General features: G+C 53.2%; 11 protein-coding genes across 11 annotated transcripts; 5 read left to right on the plus strand and 6 right to left on the minus strand.

Moving 5' to 3' along the window:
* Positions 1-675: 675 nt before the first annotated feature.
* VTN49DRAFT_8081 (uncharacterized protein) lies at positions 676-2,001 on the plus strand (the record flags this gene model as incomplete). Its single annotated transcript, XM_069416422.1, has 1 exon — positions 676-2,001. The coding sequence occupies one exon, from the start codon at positions 676-678 to the stop codon at positions 1,999-2,001; it is 1,326 nt and encodes a 441-aa protein (XP_069271707.1).
* A 397-nt stretch (positions 2,002-2,398) lies between these two features.
* On the minus strand, positions 2,399-3,204 carry VTN49DRAFT_8082 (uncharacterized protein; the record flags this gene model as incomplete). The annotated part of the gene is made up of 4 exons (XM_069416423.1): positions 2,399-2,578; positions 2,637-2,927; positions 2,987-3,048; positions 3,105-3,204. The coding sequence occupies 4 exons, from the start codon at positions 3,202-3,204 to the stop codon at positions 2,399-2,401; spliced, it is 633 nt and encodes a 210-aa protein (XP_069271708.1).
* Positions 3,205-4,489: 1,285 nt separating this feature from the next.
* Positions 4,490-8,494, minus strand: VTN49DRAFT_8083 (uncharacterized protein; the record flags this gene model as incomplete). Its single annotated transcript, XM_069416424.1, has 4 exons — positions 4,490-5,206; positions 5,258-5,614; positions 5,669-5,893; positions 5,948-8,494. The coding sequence occupies 4 exons, from the start codon at positions 8,492-8,494 to the stop codon at positions 4,490-4,492; spliced, it is 3,846 nt and encodes a 1,281-aa protein (XP_069271709.1).
* Positions 8,495-8,700: 206 nt separating this feature from the next.
* On the plus strand, positions 8,701-8,970 carry VTN49DRAFT_8084 (uncharacterized protein; the record flags this gene model as incomplete). Its single annotated transcript, XM_069416425.1, has 1 exon — positions 8,701-8,970. One exon carries the CDS (start codon positions 8,701-8,703, stop codon positions 8,968-8,970), a length of 270 nt encoding a protein of 89 aa, XP_069271710.1.
* An 882-nt stretch (positions 8,971-9,852) lies between these two features.
* VTN49DRAFT_8085 (mitochondrial 54S ribosomal protein uL22m) lies at positions 9,853-10,946 on the plus strand (the record flags this gene model as incomplete). The annotated part of the gene is made up of 2 exons (XM_069416426.1): positions 9,853-9,901; positions 9,958-10,946. The coding sequence occupies 2 exons, from the start codon at positions 9,853-9,855 to the stop codon at positions 10,944-10,946; spliced, it is 1,038 nt and encodes a 345-aa protein (XP_069271711.1).
* Positions 10,947-11,495: 549 nt separating this feature from the next.
* VTN49DRAFT_8086 (uncharacterized protein) lies at positions 11,496-12,469 on the plus strand (the record flags this gene model as incomplete). The annotated part of the gene is made up of 2 exons (XM_069416427.1): positions 11,496-11,703; positions 11,772-12,469. The coding sequence occupies 2 exons, from the start codon at positions 11,496-11,498 to the stop codon at positions 12,467-12,469; spliced, it is 906 nt and encodes a 301-aa protein (XP_069271712.1).
* Positions 12,470-13,405: 936 nt separating this feature from the next.
* Positions 13,406-14,655, minus strand: VTN49DRAFT_8087 (uncharacterized protein; the record flags this gene model as incomplete). Its single annotated transcript, XM_069416428.1, has 4 exons — positions 13,406-13,852; positions 13,907-14,140; positions 14,201-14,428; positions 14,509-14,655. 4 exons carry the CDS (start codon positions 14,653-14,655, stop codon positions 13,406-13,408), a joined length of 1,056 nt encoding a protein of 351 aa, XP_069271713.1.
* Positions 14,656-15,272: 617 nt separating this feature from the next.
* On the minus strand, positions 15,273-15,509 carry VTN49DRAFT_8088 (uncharacterized protein; the record flags this gene model as incomplete). Its single annotated transcript, XM_069416429.1, has 1 exon — positions 15,273-15,509. The coding sequence occupies one exon, from the start codon at positions 15,507-15,509 to the stop codon at positions 15,273-15,275; it is 237 nt and encodes a 78-aa protein (XP_069271714.1).
* Positions 15,510-15,596: 87 nt separating this feature from the next.
* VTN49DRAFT_8089 (uncharacterized protein) lies at positions 15,597-15,908 on the minus strand (the record flags this gene model as incomplete). Its single annotated transcript, XM_069416430.1, has 1 exon — positions 15,597-15,908. One exon carries the CDS (start codon positions 15,906-15,908, stop codon positions 15,597-15,599), a length of 312 nt encoding a protein of 103 aa, XP_069271715.1.
* A 423-nt stretch (positions 15,909-16,331) lies between these two features.
* On the minus strand, positions 16,332-17,250 carry VTN49DRAFT_8090 (uncharacterized protein; the record flags this gene model as incomplete). Its single annotated transcript, XM_069416432.1, has 3 exons — positions 16,332-16,602; positions 16,661-17,091; positions 17,179-17,250. 3 exons carry the CDS (start codon positions 17,248-17,250, stop codon positions 16,332-16,334), a joined length of 774 nt encoding a protein of 257 aa, XP_069271716.1.
* Positions 17,251-17,674: 424 nt separating this feature from the next.
* Positions 17,675-19,242, plus strand: VTN49DRAFT_8091 (uncharacterized protein; the record flags this gene model as incomplete). The annotated part of the gene is made up of 4 exons (XM_069416433.1): positions 17,675-17,782; positions 17,860-18,003; positions 18,051-18,393; positions 18,443-19,242. 4 exons carry the CDS (start codon positions 17,675-17,677, stop codon positions 19,240-19,242), a joined length of 1,395 nt encoding a protein of 464 aa, XP_069271717.1.
* Positions 19,243-19,608: the final 366 nt, after the last annotated feature.

A 19,608-nucleotide genomic window follows, 5' to 3' on the forward strand; every position in this document is an offset into this window, starting at 1 on the left:
ATTTTGTGACAGTGAAAGGACCCAGATAATAAAGCCCTAACTGGCCTATCACTCTGGTTTCTTTCATGGAGAATCGATTTGAAGTGGACGTTACCTCGGTATGGCTAGCTGCAGACCCATGATTTTAGCTTTAAAGGACCCTCTGTCCGTCAAGTCTATGCAAATCTCCAGGTGAATACCAACTCGACTTGCCCACCCGAGTGGATGAAATGATGAAGGAGTCATTCCATGAGAGGAAGAATGTTCCCGTCCATGGCTCTCATCCGGGTGAAGTTCAGCCGGGAGATTCCCTGGAAAGCACACTGTGCAGATCAGGCAAGCGATTCCCTAGGGACAGTCGACGGGCCCTGTTCAGTCACCATCAGGCGGGATCTTCCCTCCAACACAGAGAAGCAACCTGCCCTGGAGTGGAAAAGACGGGATTATCCGTGTGATCTCACTCACGTTTCCTATTTCACTGGACGATATCTTCCTTGGATGGTCTCGGGCGTCCCTATTTCAACCCCTCGACGACTTTCTTCCCTTCTCTTCTTTTCCTCTCTCTCACCTGTATGCTTATTAGCTTGGCATCCTTGATCTCCCTTGGAACGTCTTGACTGGATCATCTTGGACTGTCCAGAGTTTCATTTTATCTCCCGCTCAGTCTTTCAGGTCGCAACATCATTCACTCGACAAATGATCACCATGACTCAAGCAAATATGAGGGAGTATGCGTGTATTCTAAATTTTGAGAATGAGTCTTCTCTTCTGCTCTCTTCGCCCTCACCGTCCTCCTCTCGCTGCTCGTCTCTGGAGGCCCCGGAGAAGCTTTCGGACCGCGTTCTGTCTCATTTTCTTCTCCCTCGTAACGTGGACGACTGTCAGAGTACTGGGACCACGATCATGACTGAGTGTTTCTCGGCCGATGAGCCTTGCGTGTACCAGCCGTCCGCGGCAGATGATAACACATCTGTCCACCGGGGAACCGGCTGCTATGCTACACCGGCATCTCCTGACGACGACCATGCTACCTTGCCTGATGGCATCGATAACATCAATCATGAGCAGCGTCTGGACAACCATGACGAGCATCATCAGTCGGACGACACCAAAAACCTCGAGTCCGAGGAGCAACACCCCGATAATGAAGAAACCGAGCAGCAGCCTCCCACCACTACTTCCAGCAGGGGTGATGACGACGATGAGGAGCAGCAGGCCACAGCTCCTCCTCCCCGCTGCAAATGCGAGTACGTCAGCGAATGCTCGCTCAACGCCGGAGACGCCAACGCACCGCTCCGCAAATGCGTCTCCCACATCTTCGGCCGCAACAAGTCCTGCACGCGCATCATCCCCGACCACCTCTGGGTCTGGTACTGCCGCAAGCACTACCAGCGCGTCAAGTACCGCCAGGGAGACTGGGTGATGAAGCAGTGCGAGCTCATCATGGAAACCCTGCGGCGTCTGCGGGAGTGGAACGGCGTCGAGTCCTACCGTATCCGTCGGCGTAAACGGGAGCAGAAGCGGCAGTTGAAGTTGCTGGAACAAGCAAACTCTGATCATTCCCATGCGGACCATCCCACAACCACCACAACAACCATCACCACGAGGGATGAGGCGTCCAACAACAAGAACATCAACCACAACAACAATAACAAGAAACCCAAACGCTCCCCCGTCAACAAACCCTCCCCCATCGAAAGCGAGAAGATCCAGCAATTCCTCGACCAGACCCTCACCCTCGACGAAACCGACGCCTTCGTGCACATGATCTACGAGGATCTCAAGGAGAAGATCAAGCACGACCAGGAAACCTACCGCCAGGAGGATGGTGACCGCAAGAAGCGCCGCGATGCCAAGCAGCGCCTGCGAGAAGTAACTTTTCCGGATTTGGAAATCTTGCCTAACTTCAAGCCGTCCGTCGTCGGGGCAGCTAGGGCTAATGTTGATGGTGCGGCGAAGAACGACAATGGCAAGCTTGCACGGGTGAGCAAGAAGGGTGGTGTGAAGAAGTTGACTACTTGATTTCTCTTTGCGTTCTTTGGTCGCTTGGTCTTGTCTTTTGTTTTCCTTCTTTTGCTGTCTTGCTTTCTTGTGATTTGTTTTTGGTCGGGGTTGTTTTTGCTTGGTTTCTTGTTTTTCCCTTGCATCTTGTTCAGGCAATGTTTGACTGGATGCGTAGGAGTTGTCACTCCTTGCACGGCCTACTCTTGTCTCAAGCACATTGTATGTTCGGAGTAGTCAAATGGCATCCGATTACCCGATAACCTATCGTGACATCATTATCGTAGACGTATGATACTTACACCCTGCACATTAGACCCACGAAAACATTGTACGCCACAACGTTGCAAAGATCAGCCCACCAGATAGAACCACCCATGAAACGGTAAACCAGAATACAACATGTACGGTACGACATTCATTCTATTGGTTGATCCGGTATCAGCTCGTAACCTCCTTCTGACGGCAGGACGCGCGCCGCCGCAGCCACCGCGGCCGCGCAGAACAGCGAGAGGCACCAGCTTACGGTGCAGAAGATCCAGGATTGATCGAGGTTCCAGCCCACGAAGAAGCGATCGTCATTATCAAAGAGGTAGGCCTACACGATGTGGTCAGCAAAAATTCATCATTCATCATGTGTTTCGGAATCCACTCACGATCAACGCCATACTGGCCGCCTGCGCAGCCGCCGACAAAACAATAATCATGCTCAACACCCCCCATCCCGACTCCCGGAGCTGCTTCCCGCCCGAGAGAATCACCAGATATGCAACGATGCCGATGGACTCCAGGACCACGGCCAGTGACATCAAAAAGCCCACACTACGCCACATGGAGCAGAAGTACCGGTCGTCGCCATGGCAGTCCTCATACTGCGGGAAGGGCTCGCAGGTGCCGGTTAACGACGAACAGCGGCGGTGGAGGCCGTACGAGTAATGAAAAGAAGGCTGACATTTACTTAGCATATCCTCCCTTTCCTCTGCGCTTGGCAAATGAACGAACGCACCTTGTCACTGTGATAGCTGACCCATTTCGGAATGATGATCGACGCAAGAGTAAGTGCGGTCGCTAAATAATAACTCCCAGTTAGACGAGCAGCGTCAAACGCATGTCCCCTGACTCACCGATGAGGAAAATTATCAACGTCCCGACATAGACAATCGTCTTTGTCAGAATGCCCGTATAATTCCTCCCGCGACCGCCGGGGACGAGATCGATATCCATCTTGCGGTTTCCTGCCTTTCTTCGATTCAATAACCCTATACCTTATCCTAACCAGACGGTGTTATGACGCCGCCAGATGGCCAGGATCAGGATGCGGAGATGGAGCAAATAATAAACACTAGTGGTAAAAAAAGGAGAGCGCGGTTTTTGTTCGTGGCCAAGTCCCAAAGTTCCAGTCCAGGGCTCTGGCCCGCCGTGGAGCACGATGTACAGTAAAACCAAGGCAGCTCCTCCCCATAAACCGCCCCTCTCCGGTGGCGCAAGGGCTAAGCTTATTCGAGTTGGCTTGGTGCGGGCACGATAAGAGATCAGCGGTTCGGAGAGTTTTTGGTGGTTTTTAAGGTGGCAGGGATTGATAAGGCAAGGGTTGCTAGAGGTGTGGAGAGCATGAACTACGAAGCATGGGATGAGGCGTCCACGTTTTGAGACTGGGCGGCTGGACGAGTGAAATTTCCCATGTGACTTGATATTTTCGAAAATTGAAAACCAAAAATGGAAATTTGAATGCGAATCCTGCTGCCAAGAGAACCTTATCAGATAAGGATCAACGTTCTCTTTTGTCGGCGAAATCAAAACCGCTCCCAGACGAGGCTCTCTGCGACTCAAGATGCGACATCGCTAACATATCGTGTCCTCAGGAGTATAGAGAGAAGTTAAAATGCCCATTTTTTTATTTCAGATCTAGCGATATCATGTGGCATACACTGTAGGTATGAGTCGACGAGGTCAGCCAGTCCTTTGGGGGGGTGTGGTAGAGCAAGCGGTCTCCGGTAACTTCGAGAATGAGGCATCGTCGACTTGAATTGTATACCCAGTAGTTATTAGAGAACATGCTCAAACAGCATGATACTATGTAGCAAGATATCGAAGAAATATCAGGATCTATAAAGTGGTGTTCGAAGAGTATGCTCTGCCGCAAAGTACAATCTCAAGACAACTCTACAAACTCCGTACTCAACCTGCACAATGGACAAGACCCATGAGGAATGAAGAATGTCACAATCTTGAATATTGGATTATTCACATATGTCATAAACCGCTTCACAATGAACGGCCGATCCAGTCCCATTCTCATGTGCCTTCGTCAATCATCATCCACCCCGAGTCCGACCACGGCACGGACTAATCTACACGCTGTGGCATTATGACAGAAGCGCAAACATCGTCAAAGAATAAAATGGGGATAAAAACACACGCATTAGGTAGAAACGCCGGCCCGAAAAATATGTATGCAGCAATTCATACAACATCGCGAAAAGTGGTGTAAAATAAAGGGGAACATTCTTCATGAGCCACTGCCTTGTTGGATCATCGCCCGGAAATCTTCATTGCTCTTGGTAGTCTTGTTGTTAATGTTGTCATGAGGAGCATTTTCTCCTTTTGTTTCATTGCCCGGCGCGTTGACGGGTGCCAATGAGCCGCCGCGCTTCATACCGAGCCCTCCGCGTCGACCTGTTACACCCCTAGCGCCCGGCTGAGTAGGCCGTTTGATCGGTCCGCTGGCCTGCAGCATCTCCTGGGTGGTCTTGTGTGTAATCGACGTGCCGCCCGAGGGCCGCCGCTTGGCGGTGCTCTTCAGAAGTTCAGTCACGGTGCCCACGCGGATATGATGGCCGGGCTGGATCTCATGGCCCTCCAGTTTCAATGCCGCCTTCCCAGCGTCGTTCACGTCGGCATACTCCACGATGGCGCCAGCGTGGTCAGGACGTAGAACGATTTTAACTAGAGGACCATACTGCTCCGCCAGAGCGCGGATGCGCGCATCATTGACCGTGTCTGGGATGTTCATCAGTCCAAGCGTTCGCGCCGCACGGGTGCCACTGGGGATGTCGCTGTCCGGAGCGCCAGACTCCCCGTTAACCCCTGCTGCTGGCGAATCGCTCCTCCTGGTCAAGATCGCCGTCGCCTGCCTCTTCACAGGCGCGGGCGTTGACAACCGTACCTGGAGGGGCCGCCCGCGGAACGGCTTTTGATCCATAGCAAGCGCAGCTTGCGCTTCCTCCTATAGTCCGTCAACTTCGAGGCTCCTTCCAGATTCACGAGTCAAACTCACCTTTGAAGAAAACACGACGAATCCGAAGCCCTTGCTACCTCCGCTAACTTTGGTGGGGATGCGCGCCACTTCCACCTTTCCATACTGCGAAAAGAGGTCCTTGAGATCATTCTCGGTGGCTTTCCAGTCCAGATTGGACACGTGGATCTCACGGCCCTCGTAGACAGGACCGTGGCGCTCCTGTTTCTTGGTGGGATCCGAGATCTTGACAACTAGATGCAGATTCTCGCCGACAGCGCTGTTGTCCAACGTCGTCGCTGCCTCCGCCTCCTGGGCCGTTCGGAACTGGACATAGCAGAACCGGCGATGAGTATTGTATTTGAGCGACGGGAATCGAACGTCAATGATCTCGCCAAACTGCACGCCGTCAGCAAACCATCCACGCTTGTAGCAGTATTATGACGGTCCTACCTTGCCAAACAGGTCACGGATAAACTTTTCATCGGCCTCAGGAGGGAAATTCGTGACCCATAGAATCGACCCACTGTCCAGTTCTACATCAATTGTATTGCCATCAAACGGTTTTTGATCCCGGGTCAAAGCAGAAGCGGCATCCTCGCTGGACTCGAACTCAACTACTGCGATCGCAGTGTCCTTGTCGTCGGGTAAAATGCGCACATCCTTTGGCTCGCCGCACTAAAGCTACCGTTAGCATGGCTATAATACTGGAAACAACTCCAGTCAACTTACATCACGGAAGAACTGTCGAATCCTCGCCTCTGTGACGCCAGCCGGCAAATTCTTCACACGGACAGTTGCATGTTCTCGGTCACGCTTGGGAGGCGCAGGTTCCATTGCAACTGCTGCCACCTCTTCAGAGCGTGCCTTCTTGGCAGGCATTCCGTTGACGTCCGTGACTTCGTCTTCACGTTTTCGTTTAGCAGCATCGCTCGAAGTAACCTCCGTAGAAGTAGCAGCGGCAGCGGCAGCCTCAGCCTCAGCTTGTTGCTGTTGCTGTTGCTGACGAGCCAACTCCTCCGCTTGCCGTCTTCGATATACCTCACGCATCATCTTGCGAGTCTCAATGATTGCAATCTGGAGCTCTTCCACATCTTCGTAATCCTCGCAGTGGGAAATGTACGTGGACGCGATTTTTTCTGGCCAGTCCAGGTCGGTCCGCTGGACAGCTTGCTTCAACACCGCAGTGGCATAGCTGGGGCTGGGCGTTCTCCGGGAAGAATCACCGCTGGACTCGGCGTGGACGAACCGGCTCCACGACAAAAGTTCCCACTGGTAGTACGCCAACCAAAACTCATAGCTATTGCCCCGCCGGTCAATCAAACTCTTGAAAGTCTCACGAGCGTTGTCCCAGCTGCCACTCTCCGTGAAGTACCGGATATAAATGCGCTCTAGTCGGAACAGAGGATCTCCCTGGAAGCCCTTACCGCACTTCTTCTCCCCCAGTTCTTGGACACTCTCGATGGCGGATCGAATGCCGACCTCGGCGATGTCTAGCTGCTCCTCCGTCGAGTCCGGAGAGAAGGACTGGCGACGCAGGTAACTGCACCACATCGTGTGGACTTTGATCACCTCCTCGAGGCCACCGGCCTCCAGCATACCAGTCCGGGTGGCTTTGTGCTTGATCTCCTCAATCTTATCGAACGGGAGCCCCTCGCGCTCGGCCACCAGGATATACTGGGACCACAGCGAGCCAACCCATGGACAGTGCCTGGTTGCCCGTTTCACCGTTGGCAAAACATCCACGGATTGGTCCCGGTGCGTCATAGTGTAATCTATCAAGAAAGTTACGTAGTCTTCCCACAGTGTCACATTGACCGGGTCCCGGAGCAGAACCCGCTGATATGTCGCATTAACGAGGTACGGCATGTAGAGCCGTTCTCGCGGCGGGCGCGAGAGCTGCCATTCGATATACTGGGTGTACAGTGCCACCTCCGTAACCGTGTCCCCGGCCTGCACGGCCTGCTGTATCCGGTTCTCAAAGTCCTCGAGTTGCCTATAGGCGGCCTTGGCCTCCGCCGCGCGAGCATTGACGGACACCATGATTTGCTCGTAATTGTTGTTGTAGTAGGTGCTGACAAAACCAGAGAAGAGCTGGAAAGTGTCATCCCAGTTGGCATGAGGTGTCTGGAGACGGGACTCGAACACCGACCGGACGTGCGCAATTCGGTCCGGAGTGCGATGACGGGCCAAATCATCCAGCAACAGTTGCAGGAAACGCGACCAAACCTTGTGGCTGTCATGGACCCGCCATCGTGTCGCCTCCGCAGCCTGCTGCCAGATATCCAGCACGACCTGCCAGCTGAAGATTTCTCGCCCAATACGCAGGTCCTCTTCTGTCCAGTGGCTCCGCGGGTATCGGCCAGAAACCTCCTCATACAGGTAGCACATCCAGTCACCGAACATGGTCCACAGCTTGACGCTGCCATACTCCTCGTCGACTGCTCTCCGGCAAAGTTCGGTCACGGCCAGCCGTTCCTCCGCCGTCTGCGCAATCAAAGTCTCATCTTGAATCCAATCCGCCCAGAGGTTCTCCCCAATGGCAAAGAGCCGGTCCATGTCCTCCCGGGCGGCGCGGAGATCCGTCAGCAGATCGTAGGTTCGCGGGTCGCCATGGGCGCCCGGTTGGTGAGGCGGATATACATGGTTCATCAGGCCGGTATGGAGCAGCTGGATGAACTGCTTGTGCGACTCGTAGGAATGAGGGTTTTCGCGGATATAGGCGTACAGCTGGGCGGCCCGTTGTTGATCCTCGGGGCTGAGCGAGGTGTTTGCGAAGCTTCGTTGCACCGGTTCGCGCGCATCAGGCCGGTTTTTGGAATGGTTGCGCGGGATCCGGTTGACGCTTGGGTGGAGCGTCGATGGCGACAGTTGGCTCTCGTATGATTCGTGGTGTCGGAAGAGAAGCCGATTCTGGGGATGCGACTGCTGCCGATGCTGTCGCGTCGCCAGATCGGCCAAGGCATCCATACTGTGCGTCGCATGGTGGCGCGACGAGCCGCGCCCATCGGACGGGTGGCTCGCAGCGTTGCTTGTCGGGGCCACACCCGGTTCATTGCTAGACCCGGATGCCGACGGCGATGACCGCTCGTTCATGCGGGCGGTGATGACCTGTTGGGCGAGCGGCGACGCTGTCGAGGTATTTCTCGACGAACTGGAGCGAGTTCTACGGACATTGCGATGGGGCGAGGCGGTTGGAGATGTGCTGTGCGCACTCGGGGACGATTGTCTGGAATGGGTCGCCGAATCCTGCGGCGACAAAAGGGAGTTGATGTCCATGATCGAGAGGGATTAATCAAAAGGAAGGGAGATTGATAAAGACCGTCTTTTGGATGGAGGATAGTTAAAAAGGATACGCGAAACTGAAAGCTGGGGCAAATCGCTCAAAGTCACCTCGCAGCGGAATGATCGATTAGGCCTCTTAACCATAAATCCATCCCTCGTCTTCACAAATCCCAGCCAGGCGGCGGCGCCCACGGAGGGAAATGGCTGTACTTGATCTCTCCTTCTCGTCTCGCGGCGTGTGCGATCGAGCCACAGCCCGAAACCCACGGGGCTGCCAAACACGCACGAATGTAGGAGCAAGGAGCGGCCGGGACGAGATTGGGGCCCAGAGGGAGACGGAGACGGGGACAGAAGGAATCTTGGGGCGAGCAAATATCGTACTGGACAGCCGGGGCAGCCAGGAAGGAGGAAGAGTGTGGGAAATGGCTTTTTGTGAGGCCAACGGACAGACGGGTGGAGATGGACGATAGGCGTTTCGGGAGCGGCGCGATTTCACAGCGGGAAGAGGGGGGCGCTTGGGGAGAAACGCGGACAGTCGGCTACGAAGTGACACGAAGGCCGGTCAGGCAAGAAGGAAAAAGAAACGTAAGGCCCAGGCCAACAAAGAAGGTGAGAAGAGTTGTATGCAGCAGGGAAAAAAAACTTGTGTTTTTCTCTTAGCAGTAGGTGCTTTGGGGGGTGTGTGGTTCCGGAGGTGCGCTGGGTCCCCAGAAGCCAGCGACGTGCTGAATTGCTGCTGGAATTGAAGGCGGGCTACGGAGTCAAGATTCACCCAGTGGAGTAGGTACATTATTTCTCAGGGCCTGGATAATTTTACACGAGTGCCGATGATGGATCAGATATCCCTCGTCCGCGCCTGTTTTTGACAGCCTTGCAGGAAGCGAACAGCCATCGCAGCTCCCAGCGGACCCTCGGAGAGGACTCCCGAAGACACATCGGCCAGTCGAGACTCCTGCGAGCGATCATTTTCAGTTGTGAATCATGGAGTGACCGGCCTCATCCCTGCAGTGCCGAACGGGAGTCTGGATCATCGATGCAATTTCAGGGAGCGATTGGCGCCGGGAATCAACGTCATCCAAGCACGAGAGAGCTGCGGTGCTTGGGAAATCCTCGGCTGCGCGCATCAGCTCTACCTGATCCGGTTAGCGTCGGGCCCTCGGGCGTCTGATTCGTCTGCTGCGATTACTAATCGCTCCGTCTTATTTCCGGTCTTCCGGTTTGCAGCGTTTGCATTGCACGTGCAGATCACGTGCAATGTCACGTGGTTTCATTCACCGCCTGCCCAGACGGAGCCAGACGGCTTTTTCCAGAGAGTCTGAACGAAGGCTCTGAAGCAGCCAGCATCGGTCACCATGGCCACCAGGGGTGCGGTGTACCCTTGTCGACACATAGTCCGGGCCGGTATGTGCTCAATTGGCTCCTGAGAGTATTTGTCGGCGAATTACTGATTCTTACAGCACGGCCAACGCCCTTTGTGGCCCGGCGGACAATTTCCTACACACCCATTCGCCGAGCGCAAGAGACTGAAGAAAAGCCAGAGGAGCCCCCCAAAGAGCAGCGGCGTTCGGCATTGTCATCAATTCGAGACTTCTTTCTTGGCGGGTCGAAGCCGACGAAGAAACCACAACTCGCGAAGCCCGCGCCGGTTCAGCGAGAGGGAACGCTGAGCTCTGACTCGATTTTCGCGGATGAGACCACGACGACCCCAGCAACCGCCCAAGAGCGCCGCCCGGATGCACAAGCAGAAGAAGTGGAGCCGCTTGAACAGCGGGTGCGAGACCGCATGGCGCCCATCATCGACCCGCGGCCTGAGGCACGAAAACGATGGGAACGCAAGATGATTGTGCGGGCGGTGCGCAAGCGCGGGCGGCTGACCAAGCGGGAGATGGTGATGGCCACGGAGCGCGAAGCCCTCGTAAAGTCGCACTGGTTCAAGACGTCTGTGAAGAAGCTCGTGCCGTTGGCGCGGCAGATCGCGGGCAAGAACATTGACGACGCGATTCTGCAGATGCAATTTAGCAAGAAGAAGGCGGCCAAGGACGTGTTGGAGCATCTCAAGCATGCCAAGAACGTCGCCATCGTGAAGTACGGCATGGGCCTGGGTCATGTCCAGCGCGACCCGTCGGAGCCACTGCCAAAGCCGCAGACAGTGATCCTCAAGAACGGCGAGAAGCGGGTTATCCGTGAACCGACTGCCATCTACATCGCTCAGGCATGGGTCAACCGCGGTCCTTACGACTACGATTACGACCACCGAGCCATGGGCCGGATTAATGTCCTGCGCCCACCGCACACGGGCCTGTCGGTACTCCTCAAGGAGGAGCGAACGTTGATTCGAGAATGGCAGGAACGGGAGGCCAAGGCACTGCGGCAGCGCAAGCAACAACTCTGGACACAACTTCCCGACCGGAAGATCTACGGGCAGAACCAGTACTATAGCTGGTAAACTTTTTTCTTTTTTTCATCTGTACATTAGCATCGAACAATATGGAGTTGGTTGTTCTGTCCTTTCTGCTTAGTCATTTTTTTTTTCCTCCTTGACCGTTGAAAATGGCCCTCTCCACAACGACCAAGGTATTCATCCAAAATTCAAGGCCCAAAGAGCCCATCATTGGCCAACCCCACGAGGAATGACGTTGCTGTTCAACTCGGAAGACTACATCAAGGCAACCCGTTCATGCTGCCCTGACCACGCTACGCTTATTGCGTCAAGGAGGGACCGACCTTAAATCTACACGAATCAAGTTCAATCGATGCCGTCGCTCATCTCCATAGAAGGAAAATATGCCCTCTCCATCAGGGACGAAATACAAAGTCCGTAAAAAATGACGTCGATTTCAGCACTTCCAGCAGTTAGTACTGAAAGATGTTTAATAAATACGCCGGTGCGGTCGATGTCAAAAGTAGCAGATTCGAGGTATATAACAATCAGACATCGCCATTCGCATACAGATTTGTCCATAATTGAGTGTGAAAAGAACAAGAGAATCCCATCATGGCAGCTACAGCCGACGGAAAATTGCCTAACGGAATCCAAGTGGGCGGTCCACGGATTCAAGAAACCCTCCCAGACAAGCCGCAGACACAAGTACACGGCCGCTTCCGGGAATTTGATCTACAGAACCGAGTCTATGCCGTGACGGGCGGTGCACGGGGGCTAGGGCTAGCCATGGCGGAGGCATTGGTTGAAGCGGGTGCAGAAGGTATAAGCAAGCTCACTGCCTCAAATGCGTCCAGGACGGCTAATTACCTTATGTATATCGATCCGCAGTTCACTGCCTAGACCGACTACCCCTACCAGATGACGAATTTCTACGTGCCAAGCAGTGCGCACGATCTGATTATGGCGGCTCGCTGCATTATCGACAGATTGATGTGCGAGACGAGCGCAACATCGACACCTGCATGAAGGAGATCGCGGCGCTACACTCACGGTTAGACGGACTGATCGCTGCGGCAGGGGTCAACCACGTTGACAAGGCGATCGCGCACACGACAGAGGACATCAACGAGGTCATGTCAATCAACTACACTGGAGTATTTGTGTGCGCGACAGCGGCTGCGCGGCAGATGATGCTGTACCGCTGCCGTGGTGCGATTCTCTTGGTGGCTAGCATGAGTGGTATCATTGCCAACAAGGGCATGATCTCGCCCGTGTACAATTCGTCAAAGGCGGCGGTTATCCAGTTAACCCGCAGCCTGGCCATGGAATGGGGCAAGGTCAACGAGGAAGGCGCTGGCGGGATTCGCGTCAATTGCCTGTGCCCCGGACACATTATCACACCAATGGTCGAGCAGACCATTGCCCAGAATCCGGATTGCAAGGACATCTGGGAGTCGGAGAACATGCTCGGACGGCTGGCCCGTCCGGAGGAGTTCCGCGGCGCCGCGCTGTTTTTGCTGAGTGAGGCCAGTAGTTTTATGACTGGCGCACAGTTGGTGATTGATGGAGGCCATACAGCTTGGTAGTGATTGATACATGTTATATGTCCGCGAACTCGAATAGCAGATGACAATTAACAGAGAAACGGTCGTTGCATGTGCCGATGTCAGTACGTGTTTGTTTGTGAATCGAATGATACCATCTGAGATCTTCCTCCGGAAGCCCATTGACATGGGATAGCGGTCTGAATAAAGTGAATTTTAACCCTCGCCAAAGTGCCGTCCTAATGTAAATGAGCTTCCAAAGAGTAGCGATCATCCAGCACTCGACATCTGAAGAGCTCAATGTCTCACATTTGTAGCCGTAAGACATTGGTCAGCGGTCTTACAAGGACGTCAAGCTTATGGCATTCCTCTCGCACGAGGCTGCGCTCATGAAGTCGGCCATATGTGGGCCAACGGGTTCGCTTCATCTGTGCCAATTCTCTGCATCCCGCAGCCGGAGTAAACCTTGATGTCCAGCGATCAAGCGTGGAATACTTCAGGACAAGAATTGGCTCAGTTCGGCAGAATTGCACCGGGAAGCAGGGTGGAAGATGTCCCTCACCACCACGGCAAGCACTTCCATGCAAGCATGGAATTCTCCAACTGTGGAGAAACGACTGGGCCATGAAGAGCGACAATTCCACGCGGAAGGATCATGAGACTTTGGACACCGACAACACATTCCGCCTTGCTTCCGGCTACCATAAACCTCGAGCGACCATCAAAGGTAAAGCCCCACACCATCTGCATTCGATAATGGCTCAATCGGCAACGGAATGCGGGCATTCTCTTGGTTGTTTGGACGAAATACTGAGTTCGCCAGGTTCACTGACGGCCCATCTTTGTACAATGCAGCGCCGCAGGTAGCCAGAGCGAGGGTTTATGCTAAGCTTTCGGTCTTACATCTCCATCCCGGAATATCTTCGAGAGAGCCTATTCAGGTAAATTCTATGAGTCAATCCTTTGAGACTGACCTTCTCAGTTCGGAATCTCCGTGACCCGAGCCATTATCTTCCCATCGCCCGCTTTCAACGGATCGCCCTTACACTCCGGCACGCGCGTTGGCGGATCAATATTCCTCGGCGGCTCCGGGCCAGGGACGACTTCCGCCCTGACGAACACGGGTAGTACTGCCCCTGTCGCCAGACGGAAAGGTCTATGCCCAACAACGCTGAGGATCGAGGTAATCGCGCCAGAGTGCGCCGTCACCGAAACAAACTCTGCCGCATCATGACTAAATATGGCGTCAAGAGCACTCTTGAGCCGCACATCCCGAGCCGAGTCTGACTCTCGCAGCTCGGGGTCCCACAGCGGATCGTCTTCGGCAAAACCGTCTTCGATGCGGTACGATGGGTACTCCGACTGAATAGCAGAGCGGTTGCTGCGGCGATCGCATGTATGAATGCCGATAGTTTCACGGAGATTCTATTCCCATCCTCAGCATCACAATCCTCCATTACGTGCCGTACAATGAGGTACCTCCATGACAACTGGCGAAAACGCGTCCCCGACCAACCCATGAAATGTAATCCACGCGGTCTCCAGACACCGGTTAAGCGGGCTGACGTAAAATGACTCGGGAAGTAGCATCCCGCGATCAATCTCGGTCCGCCAGGCTTCGTGCGTGGCGCGGGCTTGAGCTCGTCCCGTCTCTGTCAAGCGAGCATCCGCCCAGGTGCTCGATTCATTGCCTTCGCGGAGTGACCAGTAACACTGTGCCCACAATCAACCCAACTTATCCTCAAAGAGTTTCATCGTTTTTGAAAAACATACATCCCACGCGTCAGTCCCGTAGTACGCCTCTGCGACATTATGCTCGCCCTGACCGTGCCTTCCAAGGAACAGCACCTTGTATATTATCCGCGAATCTGACTGGGACTGCCGCGCATTCAGCGTTCGAACCCAGTGCTGGAACCGTTCCCATTGCGACTTGGACCTCGTGGGATCGAACTCGGCGTCTGTATCATAAGACCGATCTATCAGTCCGAAATTACTTTGCACCTATTTCAAAAAAAAATTTCTGATCAGTTTGTCATTTCACTGGTTTATTATAAGAATCGCCTTCGCAAGAGTGTCTGTACATGGTCAATAGTACTATCTTTCCCATTGGCATCCTGGGAGGGAGCGGATTGCTGGAAGTAGCCTAGGACTGTCGAGTAGCGGAAATGAGACTGCGAGTGTGATTCCCCGGCCGAAATCGAAGTCGAGTTGCGATCTTCTTTGGACATTATGAACAGCTTTGCAGCATCTCAGATATCTGCAGGCCCGAGCGATGGGGATGGAAGTGCTAGGTGCAGGCAGATCGCTGAGCGAGGTCCCTTCACACCCAATGCAAAAAGCAAGAGCAAACAAGTCACAAGCCACAAATCTCTGCTCCTGCAGCTCAGTGACTCCCAATATTCAGTGTTTCACCCCTGTCTGATTCCAGAGGTGCACGACCATATATGCACATTCTCCATGTTTCTTCCCGTACCTGACTGCTCTCTCGGCCAAAGGCAGAGAGAACCCCCCACTGAGGCGGGGTAGTTACACCTCGGCTAGTTAACTACAAAGGTCGCTTGCTTAATCGTGGCGCTAAGAAAATGTTGCCTTTTCTCCCGCTCCGCTTTCCTTCTCTCCCACTCAACTTTCGCCTACTTTGCACCGCTTCTTAAGTTTACGAATGCGTTAACTGTAGACAGTACAGACCCAACTCGGGACGACTAGAGGGATTCTGTGAGTTGTCCTCCGGATAATCGCCCAAATACCCGTCCTATTATTCCGAACGAGGCCTCTCAATTTGACCGCAATCATTCTCTGATGCGGCGTGTAGTTTGTGGCAATTTTTTGTATGGAAGAAATAAATCTAATTGGGGTCATACCTGTCACCGTAGCACACGCCAAAGGGATGGACACGGCCACTGGGTCCGTTCAGGTAAAAGTGCGCCCGTTCCGGGGCGTCGAACGCGGCCCGTTGACCAGAGTTGAACCGCGCATAATTGTCGTCCGCGAGTCGTTCCTCCTCGGGTCGGTTGTAGCGCCGCTCGGCGTCCAACAGCGGGTTGCGCTCGATTGGCTCCCATTCGCGCTGGGGTAACGGCATCCCGAAGTGGTCCAAGGTCCGATCATGCTCCCGTCAGAGCGACCTGATCATGAAGAGGCCCTAGTCAAGCTCCGGGTGATCGATGTTCTATGGACGACGGCCCGGCTCCATTTCTTCGACCCGGCGCGGCAAATGCTCGCAAATCTCGGCGTATCGGCCCCATAGCTCCCAGAGCTGCAGGTAATACCGTTCCCCCTGGGCAGGGGTCGCCATGAACAGGCGGCCGATGACGAAGCTCTCTCGCGCGGCTTCCAACCCTTCTCGGACCGCTTCCACATATAATAAAACCGGGGAAAATCGGGGTACAGAATCCCCCGGTTGGGACCAGCGGGGCGGTTGTGACTGTATTCGAACCACCCCAGCAGGGTGGATTGAGCCTCCTCGATCAGCCACCTCCATTCCTGCAGCGACACTCCCCTCCTCCACCCCACGGAGGCATCCCGGGCAGGTGGGACGGCAGCCGATACACCGTTGGCATCTGGTAGTGCATCGGGTATTCCGGGGTGCGCCAGTGGGACTCAGCTTGTTAACAAAAAAAAAAAAAAAAAAAAAAAAAAAAAAAAAAAAAAAAAAAAAAAAAAATAACGAAAAATTGAGGCGTTTGTAGTCTTTAGGATATGGCCGGCGCATGCTGAAATCGCCTTTCATTTAGGGTAGTTCCGCTGGGTCATGATCGTTGGTGAACAAGAATTTCGATATATAATACATTCCCTCTTAAGAAAAGAACACGATGTCAGGCTGACTGCGGCTTTTTGTACTCATACACCTCTCATCCAGCCTGTGCACATCGCTGGTATCTCCATCCAAAGGAATGTTACCGCATCAAGCACGGCTCTTGGACTTGGAGCGCGAACCCTTGACTTTGCGCGACTCCGGCTTCTGGATGTGATGGGCGGGGATCCACTCGGGGTTGTAGGTCGTGGCCGACGACACACCGGAGGGCGAAGAATCCGATCCTGCCTGTCTCGAAGATCCTTTCTTCTCCGTGCTCCGGCCACGGCGTTTCTGTGGGAAGTAGGGCGCAATCCACACGGTGTAGAAGAAGTAAACAATGCCGGCAAAGAAGGCGAGGATGAACAAATACAAGAAGATGCTGGATAAAGATTAGCATTACCTCCCAACCTCAGTTCGCGTGCACAATTGAAGCTTACATTTGCGGATCGAAAATGCTGACCGGCGGCTCTACCACGCTGACCGTGCCATTGAAGGCGTTAATGTTGTACAGCTTGCCATCACTGCTAATAAACGATTCCAGATTCAACCGGAGATCCTGGGGGTGCATGTCGACCACGAATTCATACGGCAGCGTCCGCTCCTCGCCAGCCGGGATCTGGACATTGTAGAGGGTGGCCGTAAGGTTGCGCACGATCTTCGGCTTCTCGTCCAGCGTCGAAAGCACGCCGCCGACAAAGCTCACGGTCACTGGCGCACTCTCCTCGTTCGAGAAGGATAGCTGCGCCTGGGTCGGCCGACCGTTGACCAGCTTGATCCCAAAGACCTCCGAGGCCGGGAATGACGTCTCGACCTTGACGGCCAGCTTGGGCACTTCAGCAGCCTGTTCTGCAGCGTCGTCTACTGCATCCTACACGTTCAATTGATCTAGTGTTAGCTATCAGTGGGCAAAGGAATATGTCGGAGCCAACTGGCATGCAGTGATTCGGTCACGTACCTTAGCACCCACAGCCCCGAAGAGGGTCTGGAGCGACAACAATGCGAGGTAGAACAGAGCGAAGCGACCCATTGTGACACCACACAGCGATTGAGAACCAGCGACCAAAGAGCGACAGGTAAGAGGGAGGGAAACTAATAGGGAATGGGGTCGATCTGCGAGCTGAATTTCTCCACGTAGCCTTTCCTGCCAGCAACGATTGTCACGTGACTAACAAACAGCTCAGTATTCGTTAGCTCACCGCCTTAGCCTTAGGCACACCGCCTGCCCAATTTGTCGCCATGCTTCGAGAGACCTAAACTTCCCAGGAATCCTGTTCATCTCCCTCTCACAGAGCTCCGAAATTCTCCTTGCTGCATGCATCTTCAGAGTTTTCTGCTCATTGAAATACTGTTCTTCATCAGTTTGGTTTTATCTGTTGTTTATTGATTCGTTTTTTGTGCATTCGAGACCAAGATCTCTCTTTTAGTCGCAACTCTGCTTACAAGGTTCCTAGATGGAGCTACCAAAAAGTTCCATGGTGACCAGCATCCCAACCCAGACGTACCTTGAACGGTACGAGCATATCAAAGCCGTCGAATATTCAAAAGATAAATTGATTGAGGTGCGGTTTGATTCTTGACGATTGTTCATCAGTTCCGGTCCAATTACGTCTATGTAACTCATCTCATGCGACTGTAGGAGCTATTGAGGCGTGTGGCAGAGCTCGAAGATGCCTATGAACGGGAGAAACTTGATCATGAACGTGAAAAACGATTCAATCGTGATGTTCAACTTCATGAAATAAAATTGATGGATCAATTGAAACTAGTGAAGAAGATAATGGTACGAGGCTCCCCACCGGCCAATCTATCGCTGACGAACTTGAAAAGGACCGAGAACCTTTTATTGTGGTCTTGTTAGATGGCGATGGCCTGATTTTCAAGGACGAATTTCTTCGTAATGGCGAACAGGGTGGCAAAGATGCGGCGAATCAGTTGTGGGCGGCCCTGTCCCAGTATATCTCCAGCAACCTGCCCTCTATCTCGTCACCAAAAATAATCACCAGAATCTATGCAAATGTCAAAGGTCTCGCCAATGCCTGCTTTAATAGTGGCATTATTGATGATCCGTCTGTGATGGACGATTTTGTCCGTGGGTTCAATGAAAGCCGGCTACTCTTTGATTTCGTCGACGTAGGGACTGGCAAGGATAGGGCAGATGATAAAATTGGCGGTAGGTATTAGGCTAATTGCAATACATCAATCTCGCTGACAAGAAACAGAGAATTTTAAGATCAATCTGTACAACTGCCACTGCCACCAGATCTTCCTTGGGTGCTCGCACGATAATGGATACGCGCGAATGCTGGAGGAGACGCTGGCTGATATTGAGCTCATTGGGCGCATCTCGCTCATCGAAGGAGTACCGTTTGAGAAGGAACTAGAATCATTGGTATCAACGTATTCCTATCGTGTGGCCAAGTTTCCGGAGCTGTTCCGTGATTCCAAGCTCACTCCGGGGCCAATTAAACCACCCTCGAAGAAGCCCGGAAACACACCGGTCACTCCTGTCTCCCTGCAGAGGACGCCGACGAACACGACGACGTCCAGCTCCAGCAATACATCTTGGGCGTCGGTAACCGGATCTAATCCCGGCGATGTCAATCTCAAGCAATCATCGAAGCCCCCCAGTCCAAGCCCCCCCGCTGTGGTGGAGCGCAATAAATATGGTCAACGGATTGATCGATTAGACTTTAAAAATATTACCAAGGAAGATCTGGCCCGCGTCAAAAAACTGAAACTGTGCAACATGCATTATCTGCTTGGTGAATGCACCAACGCCAATTGCCATCACGATCATGACTACAAGCTCAGCAAACATGAGAAATTGGTTCTGCAGGCGGTGGCTCGCATGACGCCATGCCGCTTCGGCACGGGCTGCGACGATGTCAACTGTATCTACGGCCATCGATGTCCGCAGAGCGAATTTGGCAAGAAGGAATGCCAATGGGGCAGCAATTGTCGCTTTGATCCGTCGCAGCACGGTATCGACACGACGGTGGTCAAAGTTACCAAAATTTAGCCGCGGTGTTGATCCTGAGCTTGCACGATGGATTCCATATTTTACATTTCAGGTTATATGTTTCTGTTAGATTTCGGAACACGCACTCTACATTAGCAACGGGACGCGGGAAATACCCGAGTTTATGAAGTTTGTTATCGAAGCGTCTGGGTATGTCTCTGTCCTTGCGATATGAAGTTGAAATGATTGATTCCACACGATCCTGGGTATATGCACACGATGCTTGAAGACCATCTCCCATCATGTCCTTTGGCAAACAGAATAGACGAATATAATAATAATAACTTGATAAAACTATTACTATTTCGGATCTGTTTACACATTATCCTACCTTACAAAGAATACTACGTGATCTGGGGAGACCAT

This window comes from Thermomyces lanuginosus (genome assembly GCF_041956635.1).
Source record: "Thermomyces lanuginosus strain ATCC 200065 unplaced genomic scaffold VTN49scaffold_9, whole genome shotgun sequence".
NCBI lineage: Eukaryota > Fungi > Ascomycota > Eurotiomycetes > Eurotiales > Trichocomaceae > Thermomyces > Thermomyces lanuginosus.